The sequence below is a fragment of the Uloborus diversus genome, chromosome 1, assembly GCF_026930045.1.
Source record: "Uloborus diversus isolate 005 chromosome 1, Udiv.v.3.1, whole genome shotgun sequence".
Taxonomy (NCBI): Eukaryota; Metazoa; Arthropoda; class Arachnida; order Araneae; family Uloboridae; genus Uloborus; species Uloborus diversus.
The window spans coordinates 141,397,218-141,410,383 of record NC_072731.1 but is presented as its reverse complement, the minus strand read 5'-3'; the positions used below and the strand labels follow the sequence as shown (position 1 = coordinate 141,410,383).

The window sequence follows — 13,166 nt, the reverse complement described above, 5'->3', positions numbered from 1 at the left end:
GGAGATTGGGGAGGAGGATCGTTAGTAAGGGTGCCATTTCTCTCTCCGAAGGTTCCTTTTTTCACTCCGGCTGTCTATTTTTTAAAAAGTGCCTGTTTTTCACCCTATTTAGAGGTGCGATTTCGGCTCCGTATTGGGCGCCGCTGGTGAACAAGCGTTTCTCCCCTGAAAGGTGCCGAATGCATATCCTGTAGTTTTAACAGTGCGCCCATTCAGCTTTTATTTTATCACTATTCAGTCTGTGATAAATTTGCTTTATTTTAACGATGGTAAGACGTTATGTTAGAAACACTAACTGAACGACGTTAGGGGTCAAAATAAATATGCGCAAACGTGTCCTGTGTCCAGGGCAAGTTTACGCAACCGACTTGAGTTCAAAAATAATTGCTGAATACACAAACTGAGCAAAAACTGAGCAATAACACAAACGAAGCAACAACTGAATATACTAATTTTGACTCCATTAACTGCTTCATAAAACCGCAATGTCTAAAATTTCCTAAGTTAAAACATAAAAATTAGAAAAATCCTTGAAAACAATCCGCGTAAACGTGCCTCGATCTACCCTAATTAATCCACTGGAGTTAGGGTTAAAATTTCAACTATCAACACATCAGCAAACAGGCAATTGCTTCGTTCAATTGTCAAAGTAATTTTCACCCGTCATTTCTTGACGGGCGATTTTCTAGTTTAAAATGATATTAAAAAAAGTAAAGTGCTTCTAGAATCAACTTTAAGTTTTTACATAAACTTAAAAATGTGCTCAAATTATAAAACTATGTAACAAACCCAAAAAGCAATAAAAATACAGAAAGGCTTGTTTGAGTATAATAATTTATTTGGCCACCCTCTGCAGATAATCTCAATACAACCATCCATCAAAATCTGTTTTAACACACAGATAAATTAACAAACCATTAAAATTTTCTTACCCTTGCTAAACCATCTTGAGAGAAGACATCAATGACAGGTTTCAAATCCAGCAGCTGGAAGATTCGCACAGCTGCGATTTTTGCTTTTTGATAGTCCGGAGTAAAAGCAATCGTTTGGCCAACCATCATTGTACCGATGATGACTCCTTCGGTGACTCTAAAACAGTTCAGTTCAACGTGAGCAAACTTTTGAAGAACCCAAATACATTCTTTTCCCTTTTTTTTTTCTTTCCTTTTGAATTGATATGAGAATCATAAATCTCAAATGACTTTTTTTTTAAATCTTGATAAACGTAAAAATCCTCGCACAATTTTAACGTTTAGAAAATAAACAGATTTGTCACAACATATTCTGATTAATACCTATGCCACAAAGTTCATGCACTTTTAGAAGTATGTTTAGGAAGTACCGACGCGACTATATTGCTTTAAAGACTACTCAAGATACATGTATCTTTTATTTTGTATTCAAAACTCCGTGACCTCAGTAAACCTAACATGAAATAGAATTTTAAAGCTTAGCTAAATATTGAAACTAAAATTCAAGTCAACACCTTCAAAAATATTTTTTTTTTTTAAATACAACACTTGTGTATCTTATTTTATGACAAAATAACAAAACGGTATATTGTTATATTGCTTCGATTTTTAAAAAATTATGATAAAGAACGTTCTGCAAACAAGTATTTATTTTGCGCCACTACGTGCTTCGGAAACATTTCATAATATATAATGAGCTAACAGTAATATATATTAGTAAATATTCTCAGGTATCATGCATATACATAACAACAAAGCAATAATGGCCCTTTTACCTCAAGACTAATGATATAAATAAAAGTCAAATAGGTATAAATAAAGATTGAAGGCTTCTATGGCAATAAATAAAAGCTTCAAATAAAATGAGTCAATTACAAGTATAACTGGTTGGAATAAATAATTCTGATAAAATATTTCCTCTATACAAGTTTTAACAGCAAACTGAACAAGCAAATGGAAGCCGGCTGGTGGCGTGATGATTAGGAGCTGGCCATCTACGCCTGGGGCCCAGGTTCTGAATTGGGTGGCCAGTCGGTGGATTTTCGAGATGTAGAACATCTTCAGCGCCCATGTCGTATGATTATGCGGCATGTAAAAGATCCCTTGGGCCGTTTTTTGCTTAAGCCCCGTTTGGCTTAGAATATCCCTCGGCTAAATTAAATTCCTAGAGCAATTTCGCATCAAATGAGTTCAGGTGCCTCCATCTGGTGGAAACTGGGCGTCAAAACCACTACTGTGTCATGCATCAGCGCCTTAATAGTGATACACGAAAGACTGATGCATTGTTGGGGAGCGCACTAGGTCTGGTGCAGACCAGGTCCCAGACGCCTCTTGAGGTGGGTCTCTTATACAGCCCCATTGAAAAAAAAAAAAAAAAACATGTTAATGGAAACCAAACAAAATATAGTAAACGTTCTGCAAATAGACTGTTACACAGGAGTTTTCACTCGGAGACAACAGAAGCGTTCATTCACTCCAAAAGTTCCGCAAAATAATCCCAAAGCAAAACCATTTCGAAAGTATAGAAAAATAATTAAAAACATAGTTTGTGCATAGAAAAAGAAATATTTAAATAATTTTTATTGAGTGTCCTACGCATGCTCTTTTTTACAAGTACATTAATTGATTTTACCTTGCAATGAACATAAAGCAAAGATTTTTAGCTTTCAACAGACGTCCATAGTGCAGTGGTTAAAAATGTCGCAAATAAATATAACAACGTTGAAGGGACGCTTCTCTGCTTAAGTGCAAAATTATTCGAAAAAACTGTTTTCTGAGGAAAGAAACATGTTCGAAAAGTATATCAGCAAAATATCGAAACGTAATGCTTTAATGATCTATGCCACAGACTAAAATTATTTCAGCCATTTGGGGGCCCCTAAATATCGGGGACTTTGACCAGGGCCTAGTTGACTTATTCAGAAATCAGGCCCTGACCGCTTGGTTAGTCAGGTTGCGCTTATGACGTCACTGGTATTTTTCTGGGGAGATCTGTGGAACAGCAGGGTTTTTGAACACGCATGGTTACAGCGCCGTAGTTCCAGTTCAGCAGCAGACGACGCTCCAATCAAAGAGAGCAAGAATTTGAAACACAACCGCATTGGCCGAAAATACTATGTAATGTCGGAACCACGTTGAGAAGGCGGTGAGAGCGATTACAACTAGGCCAATCGCCAGAGAGCGACCACAGCGTTTCCAAACGCTAGTAGGAGACGTCACAGACGTCACCGCATACGCTTTCGAATGCTTGCGGTGGCACCAGTGCGACGGTCCCTTGTTTCCGAACGTAACCTAAATATCTTGCCACATAGATGAAATCGGGTGGAGGCTTACGTCACCATTTCAACAATTTTGAGCCATATTAGTGGCCGTTCTGAATGTCCTGATATTTTTCCTGTGAGTCGTATACTGAGTTTCCGTAAAACGAACAAGTGAATTGTTATAGAATGAACATATTTTTTTAACAATATCATTTAGTCTTACTTCATTAGTTCACTATAAGGTAATTCTCCAGCACCTACAAGTCTGCTTCCGTAGTAGAGAGACGTTGCAAAAGCAAAAGCTTGAAGTCCTTGACCGAATCCGTAAGCAAGACCTCTAACATGGGCTTTCAATTTGGATTTTCTAAAAAAGATTTAAAAAAGAAAATTAATTTGAATTCTGAAATTTTGAATTCAAATTATGGTTTTCGCAATCACGAACTGAGACAGGACCCTACCCATTGGAGTTATTGTTTCTAGAAACAGCTCCTGTCCCCCCCACCCAAGCCTGCCTCTCCTCCTGGGCGGTTACGTGTGCATAGTTGTGTGTGTAAGTGTGTAGGCTTGTGTGTGTGCGTAGACCTGTGCGTATGCACGTATGCGTGTGTGAGTGTGTGTGTGAGTGTGTGAGTGTGTGTGAGTGTGCGTGTGTGTAGGACATGTGCGCTTCCGACAAGGAGAAGCGGATAGCTCAGGACCGGAGCAGTCGCGCCGCGCCGCCTGCAGAGGACGGTGGGTGGTGGTGCTGTAAAGGCTTCTGGTCCAAGCTGAAAAAGACACGGACCTCAAAAACGGTCAAGTGAGAACAATAAGCAATCGTGATTGCTCATAAAAAAAGTAAGAATTTAGTACAACTGGATTTTTTTAAAACCTAAAATACCTTTTCAATATTTAAAAAAGAAAAGGCTACGTTAAAGAAGGAGGTAGGAAAAAATGAAAAAGGCTTGAAGGACCAATAACAGACATGGGTGTCTGTTACTAGAAAAACGAGTTTTTTGGGGATGAGTAACAGACATAGATAAAACTCGCATTAGAAGTGATTGTACGTGAAAAACGATGTGAAAACCGAAAAGAGCATAGTTTAAACAATAAAAATACCTCCAGCATGCAATCATATCAACATTTTACAATGCAAAATGATGATTGAAGACACTCAACTTCTTAACGTAAACAGCTAGCTGCAGCATGAAATACCAGCTAAACTCGAGGTAGCTATTCAAAACCTTCCACTACTGCCTTACTGACTCATAAAATTCACTCTGATAACACTTGATGATTGCACCGTATACATTGGCCGCAGCAACATCAGTTTAACTCGCCTAAAATTCTTATTATTTAAATCCAAACTAATGACTGTCTGTTACTGGACCCTTGTTTGTTACTGGTGCCATCACCCTATTTTCCCTGTACTTGCCTGTACAATCGAGAATGTGAGTTAATTAAGCAATTTATGAAAATGATGCTATTGATGTGTTACCTGTACGTTTTTACAGTGGCCGTATGGCGGATTGAGCTCGTTTTGAAATAAAAGGTTTTTTGGAGTAGCTCTCAACCTGATTAAGAGGAATTAGTGCTAAATCGCTTTGCGGCGTGATTGTATCCTCAAAGAACGATTAAATTAGGAAGGAAAACCACTTTTGAAAAATCATGGGCTGAGCTGGTTTTATTAATAAACAACTGATTGCGTACATACATACGTACAAGCACTTCACTTGATTGAAGGGTGTACTACTTTCCTAAACGGTATTTTCTTGGCATGTTCGAAAATCTGAACAATCTGAAAATCCCAACTACCTATGGTCTCAATCAGTTCGGATTTTTGACGCTCTACTGTATTGTAAAATAATACTTGAAGTGTTTGCCTTTCAATTAAGGGTGAAGAAAGGTCAAATAAAACAAAATTTATAGCATGACATTACCGATATAAAAATAGCTAAAATGCTTACTTGTGTGGTTCAAGTAATGCGTCATGAAAATGGTGGTAAAATGTGTCTTCCTGGTGTAAAGCAGCTACCGTTCGAATGCTCTCTATTGCTTCAATGGCAACCTAAAAGTGAAAGAAATAGACCCTGTACCAAAGAAGGTAAAACATTACAAACTAATGACAAGACGCACTACCTTTGTCCTTTTCGTTGAAAAATTTTCTGTAGGAATAATATGCATATGTTGATACTTTATAAGATATTGTTGTTTTAGTCAAAAAATAGATTAGTGGACCTATTTCGAGTCTGGTATTAAACTACAACCCTGCAGACCTGATCAAACATTTGGGTCACTTTTCTCCTTTCGAGATGGACTTAAAATGCAACTTGAGAAGAAATGGGTCCGATATTCGAATCCCACTTCCAAGCAAAGAAGTCTGACTTGTAAATTCATAAACTTTAGGAACTACTTGTAAACTTGGCGAAACCAAAATGAATCGGTTGGCTCAAACTTTTCAACAAATGACTTGCTCCGCGCAATAGAATGAATGAGTCACATACAAATGGCTAAAAAGATAAACTTAAATTATCATATGATTTTAAACTATTTTATAATTTTTATTATTGCTTAGTTCCAAATACTTCAGGAATGTAAATTGTCAAGGTAAAGCACGCTAGATTCTGAATCATCTCTGAAAATTTAAAAACTTTATGCCATGAATTTCATACCTTAGACGCACCTTCCGTTGCGGCCCTTTCACCTTCAGCTTGTCCACGGACAATTCTTCCTTCGAGAAATGCTGCTAATAGTACTAGTGGAACAAAGGCCAATACAACTAATCCAATTTTATAGTTATAATACAGACCAATGAAGATTGAGACAATCATCGTTGAAATTGCTTGAAGTACTGCAGATATTCTGGAGCCTGTAGCCTATGGATAAACAATGACAAATAGACACTCAATAAACAATGATCAATAGACAACTGATGAACAATGATCAATAGGCAATTGATGAACAATGAAAAATAGACAATTGATAAACAATGATCAATAGACAATTGATAAAATGTGAAAAACAGTCATTCTAATTTATACTATCAAATACAGTCAAACTCAATTACAACAAGCCCTGATTTAACAAGAAATCAGTAATACGGTACGATATTAATTCTGTAGGAGCATAACTTGCCTTTATGAGCAAACCCCGGATATAAGTGAGCAATACTTTTGGTATTCATTCCATTAAATTCCTCAAGAAAACTCAGTCATTCCTCTTTTGAAAAAAATCCTTTTACATTTTGAAGTCAACAAGAAGTTAATTATGAGTCTTAATTCACGAGAACAAGTGATGAAGACTTTTTTTTTTACCCTACTACGGTGACGCCAAAAGGAAGAGTTATGATTTTAGCAGTCTATGTATGTTTGTAGTTACGTATGTTCGACTGTAGCGTTCTCATTATTCATCCGATTTTGGTGAATTAGGCCAGAGTAACACAAGCAAATTTCAAAAAAGCAGAAAAAAAAATCAAGTAAGTCTGAGTTTGAAGTTTGACTTTTAAGAAAAGTAAATCTCTGTAAATTGTACAGATAAATTAACAAAAACCAGAGGTGTCTGGGACAATTTTTTTTTTCAAATAAGTCCCCAAAACGCTTTTTTTCTGGCTATATTTGGTAGCTTAAAGGGGGGGGGGAGTGCCATGACCCCTCTGTTTCCACGCCTGCTCGTTTCAAAATAATGTAGTGTCCAAAATTCTTTTGACGTGTATTAAATGTTCCCATTACATTATTTTTGCAATTTAATCAGCGTCAACGTCAGTTTTGCAGTCTCTACCCAACCGTGTACGCCTGACAATGTTTCCCCCCTCAATTTATGTATTCACCAATTTACTCATCATCATATTACTCTAACTGTACAATTTGATATTCATCTTTGATAATGAATCTTTATAATAAAATCTAATGCTGCGATGTACTTAAATTATTTTTTGTTACCACCAGCAGCAAAATTTCCAGCTCTAACCATTCATTCTAATGTGTTTTAGATTCCTACTAAAATGAGAAAGGATGACAACTAGACAAAAGAGAAAAATGTAACAACTATTTCATTATATTCTTGTCAGTGTTTAAAACAATTTCAATTTACTTAAAATTAAAATCTGACACAAAACTTAAAGTTCTTTTTTCTCTCGTTTCAAAGTACTTTACATATTTTTTTCGATCTCCATCCAAAGAAAAACTCTGGATGCTATCCAGTAAATGCGGTCTATTTTATTGCACTTATCAAATTTATATATATTTTTAGCAATATCTTTAAAGTTTATTTGACAACATTTTTTTAGGCTAAAAATAAAATACATTTCATGTTTTATTCTAGCATATTGTTGTGCACTTTGAAGGATACATGAGGAAGAACATTATCCCAAAAAGATAGCTAGACGTTTAACTGCCCCTGTTTTGAGAAAATGCTATCAAGAACCATTTTAGAATTAAAAAAAAACTGTTGTAAGAAAAGTATAGATTTAATTTTCATAAACAAAAAAAATATATAAATAATTTCAATTTTGACATCTTGAATTCAAATTATGTTTTTCGCAATCACGTGTTTTTTTGCTTGTGTGCAGGCATGTGTGTGTAAGTATGTGTGTATGTAGGCGTGTGTGTTTGTGTCTGTGTGCAGGCATATGTGTGTATATGGGTATGTGTGTGTATATATATGTGTATGTGTGTATACGTGTGCATGTGTGTGGGTATGTGTGTGTGTAGCCATGCGTGTAAGTATGTGTGTGTGTAGGCATGCGTGTGTGCATGTATACGTGTAGAATATGGACGCAATCTGGAGAAGGTTTTCGCTAGAGGAGCAGCTTCGTGAGGCCGGTCGACGGTGGTGCTGCAGAGGGTGCTGGCGGGAAAATAAAACGATAGGACCTCAAAATCAGTCAAGTGAGAACAATAAGCAATCGTGATTGCTCAAAAAAAGGTCCTGAACTACAAGCAGAAATTTTTAATACTTACTCCTTGTACGCTCGAAGCATCAGCAGTAAGTCTTGAACACAAGGAACCGACGCTATTCTTTGGATGATCAAAAAACGATATGTCCTAAAAGTAATAACGTAACTTATATTATTACACTTAAATGATAAATACATGTTTATAAGGAAACCCCACAAAATGTTTTCAATTCTCTCATAAAACAAAGGGCTGCGTCACAGTTCTTTCCAAGAGTTGGAAGGTTTATTAAAATAAACATGTTACGCAGATTATTTTCGAGCGACGTATGTACAGTGGAGCCAAATTCCAAAAAGCTGGCCAAAACATCAAATAAACTTAGATTTGTGCCAAAACTGGTATGTAGAGGTTTTTGAGGTCGCTGGTTATAAATCTGAAGTCAAAATTACTGTATACAAAATAGTGGATTTAATATGGTGAATACATATATGAAAAATATGTAAGGATTTTTATAAAAAATAATATATGGTGGTTTTTGAAATCGCTGATTATAATAATCAATATCTGATGCAAAATGAAAAGATTTTATTCACTACTAGAGGACCCGACAGACGTTGTTCTGTTCAAACTTTTTAAATTGAAAAGTTAAAAAAATTCAATAAACAATCAAGTGTTTGAACAGTTTTGTTAAAAAAAATTAGTAAAAAGAAATTGTTGTAAGTTGCTTGGTATCTGAATGCGTATATTTATTACAACTTGCTTTATCTAATGCCCACTGAGCAGTTGTTTTATTAACTAATTTTTCTCCCGTACTTGATGATTTGTTCTTTCAGCCATACTCAAAAGATAAAAAGCGTATTAAGATATTATGTGTAAAAAACTAACTACGCATCTTGAACAAACGGGAATTCCCACTGCAACATCCCCCATATGAAAAAGAATATAAAAAAAAATCGAAAGGATATCGTTAAAAACTAGTATGTTGTGGCTATCACGAAACTTTCTTCTATGTTTTTCCTTTTTCTGATCCCTCCCCACGCTTGACGAGGAAGCAATACTCCTAACAGAAACAAAATTACACATGCAAAAACTTGACGACCATCCCAATGTCTGAATTATTGTAAAAACAAAACAAAGAGCGAAAATTGAAAGTTACTTTAAAAGCCTTACTTGAATTAATTACAAATATTTTATTTATTAACAAACATAAGATGGCAACAGTTAAAAATTTTAAGTCATTGAGATAATATTTCCGATCATTTCCATACAATTAAAATCACGAGAAATGTACAGACGACAATCTATTACGATTTATCTTTCTTATTGTTGCATTAATAAAACTATTTTTATTCGCAAAAAAAAAAAAAAAAAAAAAATCAACACCTCTTGGAGAGATTGGAGTCAAAATTGAACCAAAGCCTGTTTACGTATGGATTCACATATATTCCAAATTTCAACCAGAACGTAGCATTACTTCTTGAGATAGGGCACTCACAATGGAAAAAAAGAACGGGCGATTGCGCTACCCCCTTTTTAGCTGTTGACACCAATATAAAATCAGCTCTTATACCCACTAAGGTCTACTTGTCGAAAAATTTTTGTTTGATTCCGTTCGTTATTTCTTGAGATACAGCAGTCACAATTGACGACAAAAAACGTTCTATAACTCAACCCCCGTTTGAGCTATTGACACCAAAATTGAATCAACACCTGCTCCTGTTAGGGGCAACATATGGACCGAATTTTGTTTGGTTTCGCCAGTTACTTCCTGAGGAATAGCAAGCAAGCGTAACTCAAAAAACGTCCCATTGCTCCACCTCCCTTGGAGGAATTCGCGCCAAAAACCAATGGGCACAAGTTCACATAGGGGCACATATGTGTACCAAATTTCGTTCGATTTCATGCGGTAGTTTTTGCTGTAGAGCGGCCACAAAAAACTGGTCACACACAGACGTGACACACATATACACACATACACACACACAGACAGACATTTTCCAAAAATAGTCGAAATGGACTCAGCACACCTCAAAACGTTCGAATTCGACGAAATTCGAAAATTTGCACGAATCCAATACTTTCCTCTATATAGAAGAAAGTAAAAATGATAAAGGTAAAAACAGTTCTTTGAATAAGCGATAATCACTCATCCCTCCCCCGCCCCCCGATGTAAAAAAACACATTCTTCAGCTAAAATGACTAAAAACTTTTTAAAAACGAAAAACAATTCTTTGCAATTTTAAATATTTCGCCAAATAAACAAAAAATACAATAAATTCCATTAACAGTAGCTTTAAAATGTAAACTAAAATCACGCAACTCTATTGTTTATAGCCAAAGTCGCCAAGCCACCAAGTTACTGTAATCCAGCCGATCAGTGAGCGAAGCCAACTCCGACCGATTAGCGGTCCAATCTTTTGAACGAAAACTTTTAAAACTTCATATATGGCCTAATTTGTTCTTTCTACCAAAGATAAAGATAAAAACTGCACTGATCTTTTGTGTACATAACTACCCTTTTGTAATTTATCTGGACGAAAATAAAATTTGTTTCGTCTTTAAATTCCATCATCTTTTCATTTAAGGATTATGAAACTAATCAGTTTTGGTGTCAAAACTCAGATGGATTGAGCCGAGAAACAAATGTTGTTATGGACGGTACTTTCTGATCATTTGGTTAGGAAGACATAAAGCACCGATCCGGTCACATGGTTAAACTACGACGACAGAACACACGTTTTGCCTGAACTTTACTTTACCAGTACTTTACTTTAAAATATATCTCGGGACTTAAAATCGTTGCTTTCAAGAAATGAAGGCTTCACTCTCTGTCTCTTTGCGTTTTATCTATTCTCAATTCGCAACTCCAGAGCTCGAATACGCTACCTTGCGGATATTTACAAAACTGCCGAAAAAACTAAAACATTGCGTTCCATGTGTTCATTTTGGGCAAAACAAACAGTTTGCTATGTGTATTTTTTTTTTTTTTTTTTATTTGCGTAATTCATCATTTGGAATCGTCATTCGCAACAGCGTAACATCAAAAATATCTGATATAAACTGCGAGTACGCATTTTATTATCTTGTTCTGAGTGAATTTGAATAAATATCAGTTTTTCAATTCGATGAAAAAAAACGGACTTAACAACATTGACTGGACACTAGGACCGTGCTGAAAAATTAATTCTTTTCCTTAACCTAATTCCACATAAATGATTTATATAACCTTTCTTACTACAACATCCAACTGAAATGGACAGTATGCAAATAAATTTTCTTGAAAATATTTATCGCAAAACAGATTGAAAAATCCAGAAAGAATGTTAAGAATTTGAACAATAAAAAATAAAAGTTTGGAATTTTCATCGCTAAAATATCGTGCCAACTTAACTTTATTGCTCTCCAAAAGCCCTCATTATCGGTGGAAGAGTTTCGCCAAAAATCTGTTTATAGGGTTATGGTTTTAAAATTGTGTGAAAGAATAATGTATCTTGACAAGATTTCGCATATCAGTTAAATCATTTCCATGACGAATGAATTAAATGCATGATGATTTCTTTTGATATCCAATCATATAGTCATAGAAATAAATCATGTAGTGTTAAATGTTACTCTTGACAGTCTGTCACGTATGTGCACTATGTGACAAAAATGTCAACAAATGCCGGAAATGTCACGAAACTGGACATAATATGTACTAATGTATAGAAAAAACGGTACAAAATGAAAATGCTGTTCGAAGCGAACCAAAAATTTATGAATTCCGAATTCAACATTGTGAAAATGGCTGCTTCAGAACAACTTACTGTGTGTTCTGCATTAATTTTTTACTTTCGTAATACCTTTTGATTTCTAATCTCTTTCTACATGGGTCAGAATAACCAAAAGACTTTGAAAAATCTTTTCAAATGAATAAAGAACAAAAAATCATGCATGCGAACAAAAATTTCTCTCATTTCGTAAGTTTAGAAGCAATTATACGTTACAGCGTGCGTTTGTTTTAGTTTTTTCATCCGCCATTATACAGTGACTGCAGCGCCCCCTATAGTTTGTTGGAGTTGCGAATTGACACATCACAGTAGGAAATTTCATTACAAAAAGCAGAACTGCATTTCTTATTGTCCTTTGGCAACGGATTAAATATTCATTTCAGTTCTCGCTAAACAATAGATTAAAATAAATATTAATCATTTAGGAGATATAGCCATCCACTGTTTTAATTAATTAATTAACAAAAACGTTTCCGATTCGATCCATCGCGCTTCGAAACCATGCTTGCCACAACTTAATTACACACAAAACTAGTATGTTGTGGCCATCACGAAACTTTCTTCTATATTTTTCCTTTTTCTGATCCCTCCCCATGCTTGACGAGGAAGCAATATTCCTAACAAAAACAAAATTACACATGCAAAAACTTGACGACCATCCCAATGTCTGAATTATTGTAGAAACAAAACAAAGAGCGAAAATTGAAAGTTACTTTAAAAGCCTTACTTGAATTAATTACCAATATTTTATTTATTAACCAACATAAGATGGCAACAGTTAAAAATTTTAAAATCACTGAGATAATATTTCCGGTCATTTCCATACAATTACTAGTATGTTGTGGCCATCACGAAACTTTCTTCTATATTTTTTTTCTTTTTTTTCTAATCCCTCCCCATGCTTGACGAGGATGCAATATTCCCAACAAAAACAAAATTACACATGCAAAAACTTGACGACCATCCCAATGTCTGAAATATTGCAAAAGCAAAGCAAAGAGCGAAAATTGAAAGTTATTTTAAAAGCCTTGCTTGAATTAATTACAAATATTTTATTTGTTAACGAACATAAGATGGCAACAGTTAAAATTTTTAAATCATTGAGATAATATTTCCGATCATTTTCATACAATTAAAATCACGAGAAATAAGCAGACGATAATCTATTACGATTTATCTTTCTTATTGTTGCATTAATAAAGCTATTTTTATTCGCTAAAAAATAATGATAATAAAAATAAATCAGCACCTCTTGGCGCGATTGGCGCCAAAATTGAACCAAAGCCTGTTTAC

At 35.1% G+C, this 13,166-nt stretch overlaps 1 protein-coding gene across 1 annotated transcript in view; it reads right to left on the bottom strand.

The window, feature by feature from the left end:
- The window catches only part of LOC129232541 (ATP-dependent translocase ABCB1-like), an 84,324-nt gene that overhangs the window by 18,498 nt on the left and 52,660 nt on the right, over positions 1–13,166 (bottom strand). Inside the window, exons 19-23 of the mRNA XM_054866680.1 lie at positions 8,170–8,253; positions 5,884–6,087; positions 5,179–5,279; positions 3,456–3,596; positions 933–1,089 (exon numbers count right to left, since the gene is read on the bottom strand). Of these exons, the coding sequence (XP_054722655.1) occupies positions 933–1,089; positions 3,456–3,596; positions 5,179–5,279; positions 5,884–6,087; positions 8,170–8,253 (687 nt within the window). The remainder of the gene's footprint in view (positions 1–932; positions 1,090–3,455; positions 3,597–5,178; positions 5,280–5,883; positions 6,088–8,169; positions 8,254–13,166) is intronic.